Source organism: Anopheles aquasalis, chromosome 2, assembly GCF_943734665.1.
Source record: "Anopheles aquasalis chromosome 2, idAnoAquaMG_Q_19, whole genome shotgun sequence".
NCBI classification, from domain to species: Eukaryota; Metazoa; Arthropoda; class Insecta; order Diptera; family Culicidae; genus Anopheles; species Anopheles aquasalis.
Genome location: NC_064877.1, coordinates 71,120,647 through 71,130,646, shown reverse-complemented (window position 1 = coordinate 71,130,646; position 10,000 = coordinate 71,120,647). Strand labels below are relative to the sequence as shown.

The 10,000-nt window shown below is 46.9% G+C and overlaps 2 protein-coding genes and 1 non-coding gene across 3 annotated transcripts; 1 reads left to right on the top strand and 2 right to left on the bottom strand.

Moving 5' to 3' along the window:
• Nucleotides 1-2,857: 2,857 nt before the first annotated feature.
• Nucleotides 2,858-2,930, bottom strand: Trnaa-agc (transfer RNA alanine (anticodon AGC)). Its single transcript has one exon. It is a non-coding gene; the product is annotated as a tRNA-Ala (tRNA).
• Nucleotides 2,931-3,301: 371 nt separating this feature from the next.
• LOC126581164 (uncharacterized) lies at nucleotides 3,302-6,608 on the top strand. Its single transcript, XM_050244644.1, has 7 exons — nucleotides 3,302-3,606; nucleotides 3,885-4,587; nucleotides 4,656-5,114; nucleotides 5,200-5,613; nucleotides 5,685-5,845; nucleotides 5,935-6,114; nucleotides 6,272-6,608. Exons 1-7 carry the CDS (start codon nucleotides 3,534-3,536, stop codon nucleotides 6,394-6,396), a joined length of 2,115 nt encoding a protein of 704 aa, XP_050100601.1. The 5' UTR covers nucleotides 3,302-3,533; the 3' UTR covers nucleotides 6,397-6,608.
• Nucleotides 6,609-6,981: 373 nt separating this feature from the next.
• On the bottom strand, nucleotides 6,982-9,901 carry LOC126581168 (uroporphyrinogen-III synthase-like). The gene has a single exon (XM_050244652.1). The coding sequence runs from the start codon at nucleotides 9,756-9,758 to the stop codon at nucleotides 8,976-8,978; it is 783 nt and encodes a 260-aa protein (XP_050100609.1). The 5' UTR covers nucleotides 9,759-9,901; the 3' UTR covers nucleotides 6,982-8,975.
• Nucleotides 9,902-10,000: the final 99 nt, after the last annotated feature.

Here is a 10,000-nt window from a genome sequence, read left to right as displayed (position 1 = left end):
ACGCACCCACACGCTGACGAGACCACTAACCGGCAAGAAAGTCTGACTGATGATGGTGCCTCCAGAACGCGTTAGCGAACGAACGATCGGTTTTGAATAACAGTTGACGCGGTGAGGCGAATGCAATTTTGAACCAGATAATACTGTTGCGATCTCAGCAGGCATCGATCCGAACCGAGCTAACGAGCACGATACAATTACGCGCGTGGCCGAGAAAAATGCCCTACACCACGTGACAGTTAATTTACGAAGCGTCACGAACCTTATGCTCGATCCCAGGATCCGAGTTGAGGCATCCAATTTCGTTGTCGAGACATTATTATTGGCTGCGATTGTATCCGCACAAGTGAGCGGCAGGGGCCTGGCGCGCCCGAGGCCAGGAACAATATAATTTACGAACCATTATCAGCCCACGCGCAACCGGCCGCGTACAGCCGGCAGCCCGCGCAAACCCCGGGAGGCTTCGGTTATAATTTTGACAACATTATTTCCAACAACCCAGAACGCGGGGTCGGGAGCGGAAAGGAGCGTGAAACAGAGAGGCAAAAGTGGGATGGGAGCCTCTTTCCCTTGGAAGGACTTTCGGATCCTTACCAGGCCCCTCCGGTCCGGTCATCGAAAATTCATTCCACTTCGATTTTATGATCGGATCGGCTTATGGGCCGGACCGCATGGGATGCTGCACGGTGTGCCAATGCGGCCGATTCTTTTTTTATTTCATTCTCCTCGCCGTACGCGCGTTCGCCTGTGGTCCGCCGATGAGCATTTTAATTGCATTTTCGGTTGGTGGCAAATTTTTATTTCATTTTTGGAACCATGATGGGAGGCGAGAGGAAAGGGTGGTGAGCAATGGCGAAACGAACGGGTTCGGCACCTGGCGTGGACACCGTGGCTTAAAAGTTTGTGCAAACAGCAGGATGAACCGGGCTTACTGGCACGGTTGAGACGCAAATATGGGAAGTTTGTCATTGGTGGCATTGGCTTTAGCTTGGTTTGAATGGTTTTTGGGCTACTGAAGGTCCTTTGGAATCTTTGAAGTTGGCTGTAATATTAGGAATTATAAAATAAACTTAAAACGATGTGCTAATAGTCTTTAAACATGACTCTCAGTTTTGAAAATAGACAGATTGTTCTAAAAGAGTAGAATCCAAGCCGTTAAAGTCTGCGTTCTTCTTATGATCGATAATCGAAGGATGCTTCTGGCAGAGCTTGATGATATTCTGCAACAGCTTTATATCGAATGTCTATGAAATACTACAAATATGCATTTAAACTAATAACATTCTTCTACCTTCAACTCACTTTTTATCTGTTAATCTAAGATTTAAATCGGTTTATTGAAATTTATTGTATTTATTATTCTATTTAACAATGAGGGTACAGCTTATGTATTGCAGCTTGACACTAAAAGCAAACCAATTCACTTCAATGGTATCGTGGCATCTCGCTATCATCTACATTGGTATCACTAGACGTCCCGTGTATCACTAGACGGATCGTGATCGTGCAAACAACGAATAAAATCCATAAAAAGGAACGACACATGATCCATGTCCGCCGATTGCTTTCAACCGCAACCAAGTGATATTAACGACCCAAAGGGTGCCGCATTGATCGCTATCGGTGCTAGCGCTGGGTGCGCATAATCCCATCCAACCAACGGTTGTGAAATTGAGTATAAATGAAAGTTCAATTGACTTGCTAAATGCTCTGCTAATGTCCTCTAACACGACGCTACTCGCTACCTTTCAGATGATCTTAAAAAAATACCTGACCAATGGTGACCGCAGCAGCGGCACCCTTGCCGGAGAATGTCTTGTGTTCCGGCGAGGCCAGGCACGGTTCGGTATGCAGGAATGCGTCGGACGTGTTGTGCGGATTCCACATGATTGCACGAATCCAGCCCGGTGATAAAGAGGTGTTTGGCTTTGTTGTCGTTGTTGTTGTTGTTGTTGTGGATGTTGCTGCCGGACAGTAACATAATGTTGTATCCGCACTTCAACCCAGCCACCACTGCCGGGTGGTGGTCCCAGGGAATTGAGCAAAGCGGCGACCATTCTGCGGTGCTGATGTGAATCGATCCACTTGAGGCGTTGAGTAATTTTCTGGTGGGTCGTGTCGTGGAGGTAACGTTCGCCTGCTGGTGCTGATGCTGGTGCTGCGACAAGACGGTCCACTCCGTGTCTCCGTTCTATCCGGCCGGGTGTGACCGGATGGAACCCCGCTGTATCGGGTTCAGCTTTTCAATTTACTCGCGGACACCGCCGTCGGGGTCCCGCCGTAATTAATAATCGCTAATTGCCGATATTATCTGTGGCGGCTCCCATGGTGCGTCGCCCGGAGCCGAACGAGGATCGCATGTGATTTCACTTCATGCGTTTCAGCGTCGTGCCGCGTCGTGCGGTGCTGCGCTGCAAAGTGCATCCTGATCGGGTCATTGTTAATGAAATTGTTGAATATCTTCAATTAACGGTGCGTCCGACACACACACACGATGCCGATGATTGATGAGCCTTGATAGGAAGGTCTTCTGAATGGTTTCTGGAGCAGTTCGGAGCCCAAGCTGACGATCGTTGCTCTTGAGCGATACTTAATTGTGAAACGGTTTGCAACGACAAGCAAAAGTTAAAGTTCTTTCCAGTTAATTTTAAGGATATTTTGGATCAAGTTTATGTAGGTTTATATAATACAAGAACATGTAACAAGTAAGATGTCGGAATTGTTACTAGGCGGTAAGGTTCGCAGGGAAAGCACAACAACCCGTTTAAATTGAGATTTAATGTATGCATTTCAAAATCATATAGTAGTACAAATGGTTTACGAATAAAAAAAAGCTAATAATTTCTTCCTTATTACTTGGAGATGCCGGGTATCGATCCCGGTACCTCTCACATGCTAAGCGAGCGCTCTACCATTTGAGCTACACCCCCGTGTTATAGGCGATTTCCGACAAAATTTTCTCAATCCAACAATCGCCATTACTAATCTGATATGCTCCAAACACCAGCTACTAATATAGTACGTCCATGCCTTTTCGATTGCGATGAAAACTCATGATAGTCACGTTCAGCTGAGCTCCAGAGGAAAGAGTAATAAACAGCACCCCAAACACTGAACTAAACTTCGTCAACTGATTCAAGATAACTCCAGGTTGCAATACCGGTACGCAAGTATCTACCAACGCTCAATGTCTTATCAACGACGCACGCTTGATAAGGTTTCACCTCAAGTGTGCTGTCGTCGCAATCAAGAGTGACGGTGTTGGCGATACTATTTTCACCATTCATTCGATTACAGCTTCGCACCTACAGTGTCAGGTACGTTCAGTATGGTTTCTTCCGTTCGAGACAATCCCCACCAGCGATCGCTCGGCGCACAGCGCTACTTCCGTGTTCCGAAAGGGTGCCAGTGTGCAATGCTGTGATTTAGCAGCAGAAACTGTGTCATCATCGATAGATGTACAAAAATTTGTGTGTCAGCAGTAGTGAGTATTAGAAGTTTTACCTCAAAGTTGCTATTGAGCCAGTGCTGAGATGGTACGGCACCGGAGACCAACGAAGTTGATGACATTCGCTGGATTGGTGACACTTTTGGTTGTAGTGCTTGGTAAGTTGTAACATCGTCATTCGTGCCATTGGCCCAAGACAGTCGCCAGACACAAGGGATTACCAGTAGTTTCTAGTAACTTCGTCAATTGGTTATGCGGCGGTCGAGGACAATCCGTCTTAGGCAGTTGAAGAAGGCTGAATGAGCAAATAACAGTCCGATAAGATAAGCTGTGTCGAACATCTACCCGCAAATTGGCCCTCTGGAACACTGCAAAATGAAGCTTTAGCATGAGTAGCTAGGGTATCTGTAACCACTTTCATGGTTTCTACTTTCAGCCTCGAGCGGTACATCGTTTGCACAACAGGAGCAGCCCACTGAGGATGTGGCTGTTGAGTCTCTCGCGGAAGACTTTGATCCGGCGTCAACCGGGGATCCGCTGCTTGATGACTATGTAAACTGTCCTCCTGAAGAAGCGTCGATCGAGCAAAAATTCATCGATGCTACATTAGACGAGAAACAAGATGTAGAGGTGCCAAAGTTTGAGGACTTTGCTCCATCGGTGATAGATCCGGATGATGGAAAACGTTACCGTTTGCCTGGCATGAGACCAGGACCACGAGAACCGTCTGTTGGGTCAGCACCGATTATCGATGAGCAGCAGGATGTTGAGCTGCAGGATATGAATGAGAACATTTCGCTGGATAATGTGCGTTCTCTAGGTACAGGCGAAGCCGACTCTACAGAAGGATCTGGAGATGAAACGGAAGAGATTCCCCAAAAGGATGCAATCAAAGACCAGCCAATTCCTTTGATACCAGTGCGTGTTGAAGGACAGTTTGTCGAAAAGAATGAAGAGGACCAAGAGGTGGAGGAAGGACCTCTGAAACACCTAAAAGCGCAGACATTGTATGACTTGATGGATGGAGAAACACGAGAACATGGTTTGGCGAAGTACTTTGAACAGCATCCGGAAGAGATCATCCTGGAGTCACCGGGGTACCCTAACCCGTACCCAAATGCAGTGAATGACATCCGCAAGTAAGAAAAGAAGCGGTTTGATAGTATTGAGAGTAATGCTTACCAATTTCTCTTATTTATTTTCATAGTTTCTCTGTGGACAGTGGTCGTGGTGTGCAGATTACAATCCATGATCTGGATCTTAATCCAACAACCGATTTTCTGTACATTCGTCCTGGCAATCTGGACGATGAGAATGAGAAAGGGCCAGTACTGACGGGAACCTATGTCGAACCGATACGATTCCTGATACCTGAAACAACGTACTTCGTCATTCACTTTGTCGCTCAGCAAGAACCGGATGCAGAGCAGAAGCATCGGGGCTTCCGGCTGTCGTACGCACCGTTCGGTGAGCTCAACTCCCCAACGACACCAACGACGACCGAGGTGATTGTACCGCAGGAGGAGCTTCAGTGGACAACAAAGGAGCTCGTCATAACGTCCGCAATGATGGAAATGCAAAGCACATGGAGCACGATCAAGGATGCGCTATCGAATGCGAGCAACTTGTACATTGCCAAGCACAACCTTAGCTACATGCCGAGCCGGTAAGTATCGGAACCTGATGAAAAGCTCGCACAACAACTGCTCAACAGTTGATTACGATTGTCATCGATCGATTCCCTTCGACAGATCGTTCGATGTGAAGCTACTCGCACGCAAATGTCCCGACACATGGCGCAACTACGAGAGTTGTATTCGGCTCGAATTTGCCGTTCCGTTGCGGCCGATATTCTACGAACCGGAAGATGACGACGAAGGGCTCGTGTTTGGTTTCGGCAATAAGTTTCTGCAGAAGGGCTTCATCTCGATCTCGACAACGGAAGCAACCGAGCCATCTTACGAGTTGACCGTGGAGCGGTTGGACGAGATGTGGGATGAATTTGGACAGATGGAGCTGCAACGGTCCGGCATCGAGCCGTACGTGATGCCAGAGAATGGACGCATTTTGCTCACCTGGATTGCGATCAGTCTCGCAATCGTTGGAACGTTCATCTTCATTCTTTACACAATCTGGAAGATTGACATCTTCCAGGACTACCGAAGGTCAGTTAAACATGCTACTTTTAAGCGGGAGATGCAGTAGCTATTATCTTGTCTTTGTGTTCATGTTTCAGAGTGTCTCGCAATAGCCATGGTATATCGATAGAGGATGATAAGAATGAACTGAAGAAGAAAGAGTTCGACATATCGATGTTCCCATCGCCGCACCAGGTGGTTCCGACGTTCTTCCCAACCGGTGATCCTTACAATCCTGCTGAATCGGAGGCGCAGTACGGTAAGGACGGTTGAAGGAACCGAATTCTTTAGACGATCTTTTGGCTATCGATCAAACATCTTTTTCACGGTTCGATCATGCCTTTCCAGCCTACGACAATGCCACCATGAGTGGATGGCCAGAGGACTTCAATGACCCAAGATACCCCGAAACTTCGTTCAGCACGAACAATCCTCGGACCAATCAACACCCCAACGTAGCCCGTCCTTACGAACCGATTTCACCATCGGACTTTACCCCTTCACCGTCCGCACCGATGGATTTTAATGGTAATAACGCTTTAACATGACATAAAACGGAAACTGCAGCATACGCTGGACTCTCAAGGCTCCACCAGATATGCCCCCAGTGATGTGCGGATCGCACGAGACGGTGCGGAATGCTTATCTTGTTTCTTCTTTTTGCCTTTGTTCTGTTTTGGCACAGGATCCCCCCGGTTGATGCGTCCCTCCGTTGGCAACAGAAATAATCCATTTTTATCACCCCGGGAAGGACCTCGGACACCCGCTGGCATCCCACCACCGCCTCTACCGCCACCTGGCATGCGATAACTGGTTGCGGTGGCCCTCACCCCACTCATTAACGGGAACGGGTTAATTAAATGTATTCAAAATAACCCAACAAACCTCACTCCACCGAACTCCACCGATGGGCACTCCTGTTTTGAGGGTTGAAAAAATGTAAAAATAACCGACGAAAATGATTATAATGATGAAACGAGAACACTCTCGGGCAAAATGTCTTGTTTTGGCAAATGCCTTCAGCCACTGTTTCAGTTGTTTCCCTTCCGAATAGTGAACCGTGCCTGTTGCAAGGTGCCGTTTTTGGTCGATTATCTGGAAGCGTATTTCATTTCTTTTTATGAAACACCAGTCTGGCATGAGTTCGTTCGCCAAAGATACCAATTAATTAGTTTTATGATGTTAATCTTGGCCATGCGGCGTGCAGTGCTATCGTGACCATGTTGATATCCTGTGTCTACCGAGAATACCGATCCAATTTCGTGCCATCCAATTATCCATCCGCTCGCGTGGCGTACGAAAAACCAATCAACCAGTGCTACTCCTACGATCGCCGTACGATCGTACACTAGTCGCTGTAGCCGTATATCGAAACATGAAATCACCGTGGTGGTGCTGCATTCCTGTCACGATTTTTAATAGTTTGATTTTAAAATTCTCTTTCTTTCGGTTCTGGATCCTGGGGTCAGGAGACAGTACAGTAGGGACTGATAATACGGAGAGCGGCGATTGCTTCTCATTACCATATGGCTTCTGGTGATCGTACCGGTTTTTGACCACTCCAATCAATGCATATAAAAATGTTATTGATTTCATTTCTTCATTTTCCGCAAATTAAGATCCGTTGACAGGGTGACATGAGGACTTGGAACGCAACGGAAGCCAGAACAGCATGAACACAGACCCAATACTGGCACCACGTTGGCGCCCGGTTTCTCTTGATGTCGTAATGATGGTATGCACTGTGGTGGCTTGTCCGTTTGTGTAATACCCGTGCTGCTTTCATTAATGATGCCGAAATATTCGCATACCATTCTTTTCCAACTTTGCACCATTTTGCATCCACCTTCGTATCCCTATCCTAATTACAAGCCCATACGGTGCAGCGGTGATTACAATAATACACAATAAACGACAATGATCATCATTTTCATCGGCATAAAATTGTATGCCATTCCACCGTGCCCGCACGGTGGCTGATTATTTGGATTGACTCGTTAGTCTTCCAGGAGCCTGCATATTAACGAATCAATTTTGAAGTTCCTTCCCAAAGCGAATACGCCGTTGTTGAGCTTCGGAGGGGTTGGTGACTCTGAAATGAAGCAATAAATGGCATTCCATGTTTCTACGTTCATGCAAGCATGCAACATGCAGTTGAGGATTTTCTCCACAACTAACATGATAACTTTGTAACATACGAACTACTAAAAAATGCATGCTTTCAACTACCATTGCATCACAGAAGTAACGTAGCTAAAGGTGGTTTTGCTAACAAGTTAGCTACAAATGAAAGTAACTCGGTACTATACTGGTTTACACATGTTAACATTCTGCCACCTGCGGCATTTGGTATTACTTTATTTAAATCGGGTCGTTCAGAATTCTTATTTCTCTATAAATATCGAACAACCAAGACCAGAATATTAACAATAAGCTCATATAAAAAGAAGGAAAAAATATCCGAATCGAAGGACAGTATCTACGAGCACTCTCCTTCCGACTCCTCTTGTGGTACATTTTGTCATGTATTAGGCTACCCCTACCGAAATGCATAGGAGTTGATGGTATGAGGGATAAGCTATTGCAGGGAAGAAGTATTCATCGTTAAAAACGTAACCCACTGGTCTCAGGCTCAGGTTGTTCTAATTTGTTTTTTTTTGCGGCTAGGCCGTACAGCTAAACACCAATTGGAGCGAGGAACTTAGTGTTCGTTATTGTTACTTTCATTTTGGCGTACTCCAGCTTACTGTCTACTCTGTATAACAACTACTGTTCAACATTCTCCCTTCGGGCTCCCTTCCGTGATCGTTTCCTCTCTCATGTTGGAAATTGACCTGTTTGGTGTCCTACTTTACTAAGGACACTGGTAATTAACGCGTGGTTTCGCAGGATGTTAAATAGTTGGGAAACCAAAGACAGACCTCAAAATAGCGGGTAAGGTCTGTGAAGCTTGGTTTTGCGTGGCACAGCTAAACTAGGGATTTAGAAAATGGCAATATTATGGAAACACAACCAACAAACAGCTCTGCTTCCGCTCCCCCTACGCTCTCCCTCGCCCTCCCTCTCATCATCACACTAATTCCAACTGGCTAGTATACTTTTCTATAAGATAACAAGATTCCGATAACATTGACGACGTTCAGTTGCATTTTCGAGTTTAACATTATCTGTCTTCATTCGGTTAAGGGAGGAGAAGGAATTAACAAATTGCATTTAGTTTGTGTCGGTGCGCGCTGCGGACAAATAGGCCCGGTCGCACTCGATCAGTAGGCTAGATTGGATCACTTACACATCCGGCGTTCATTGCTCGATTCAAACCATTTAGAAAAAGGAAACACCTTAGACGGATTGTTATTGCACATCCCGCGCATCCCGTGTCCTCCATCAGCTTAGGTATCCTGCAACAACGCACCGATGACATAATCGGGCGATGGTTTTTCGGCCGTACGGTGCACCTGAATGCCCTTGTTCTCGATCGCTTTCTTCGTGCTGGGTCCGATCGCGATGATCTTTTTGCCGGCCAGGCTGATGCGGTGCTTCTCGAACACATGCGCACAGTAGTTGATGCCGGAGGGGCTGAAAAACAGTAGGCTGTCGATCCGTCGCTCACCCCGCGGTTCCTCGGTTTCGCTGCGGAACAGTGCCACTAGATTGCTCTCCAGTTCACGGTGCGGAACAGTTTCGTACACCTCGACCGAATCCAACGAGTAGCCGTACTCGGACAGCTTGTTCTGGAGCACATCCTGCTTGAGATTGCCGCAGGGAAAGAGGAACGGCAAGGTGACGGTCTTGTTGTACAGATCTGTTTTGATAAAGTCGGCCAAATTGCTCGCATTTCCCGAGTGGTGGCCCTTCGTATCGAGATCGAGCGTTCGCTGTATCAGATCTCGCGAGGTCTCTCCGACGCAGTAGTTCTCCAGCGTTTTCCAATCGTCCTTCAGCTTCTGGCCCTGTAGCGCATCCCGGACGGCTGTGATGCTGCGTGGACTGGTGAATACCAATCCTGAGTATTTGTAAGGCGATAGTAATCGATCTCGCAGCACATCCAGCCGTTGAAAGGAGAACTCCAGCGTCGGTATGAATACGGGCTCGTATCCGTGTTTCTCCAGCAGCGCACCGTAATTGTCCGTGTTCTCACTTTCTGACTTCAGAATTACCACCACGTTGGGCATGATTGCGAAAACGGAGCACTGTGTGGTCGAACCGAACGGCAGCAGCAGCAGATAAGCAGCGGGAGCAGCAGTGGAAGAAGCGGTCAAGCGATCGATTGCAAAATTCTTTGGAGGTCTTCCGATTACGCGAATTCTGTTTAGTCAATTTTCGATTTTTTATAATTTGTTTTGGTTTTCTCGATCCTTACAACAGCAATTCTATAGCCCTACAACAGCTATGTGGAACCCTACAAAAGTCAGCC

Excerpts from the sequence above, each read along its gene's own strand:
- LOC126581168 (XM_050244652.1), bottom strand. The coding sequence starts at position 9,758 with ATGCCCAACGTGGTGGTAATTCTGAAGTCAGAAAGTGAGAACACGGAC.
- LOC126581164 (XM_050244644.1), top strand. The coding sequence starts at position 3,534 with ATGGTACGGCACCGGAGACCAACGAAGTTGATGACATTCGCTGGATTG. Across the intron at positions 3,607-3,884 it reads ACTTTTGGTTGTAGTGCTTG|CCTCGAGCGGTACATCGTTT; the intron begins GTAAGTTGTAAC and ends TTCTACTTTCAG. Across the intron at positions 5,115-5,199 it reads CTTAGCTACATGCCGAGCCG|ATCGTTCGATGTGAAGCTAC; the intron begins GTAAGTATCGGA and ends TCCCTTCGACAG.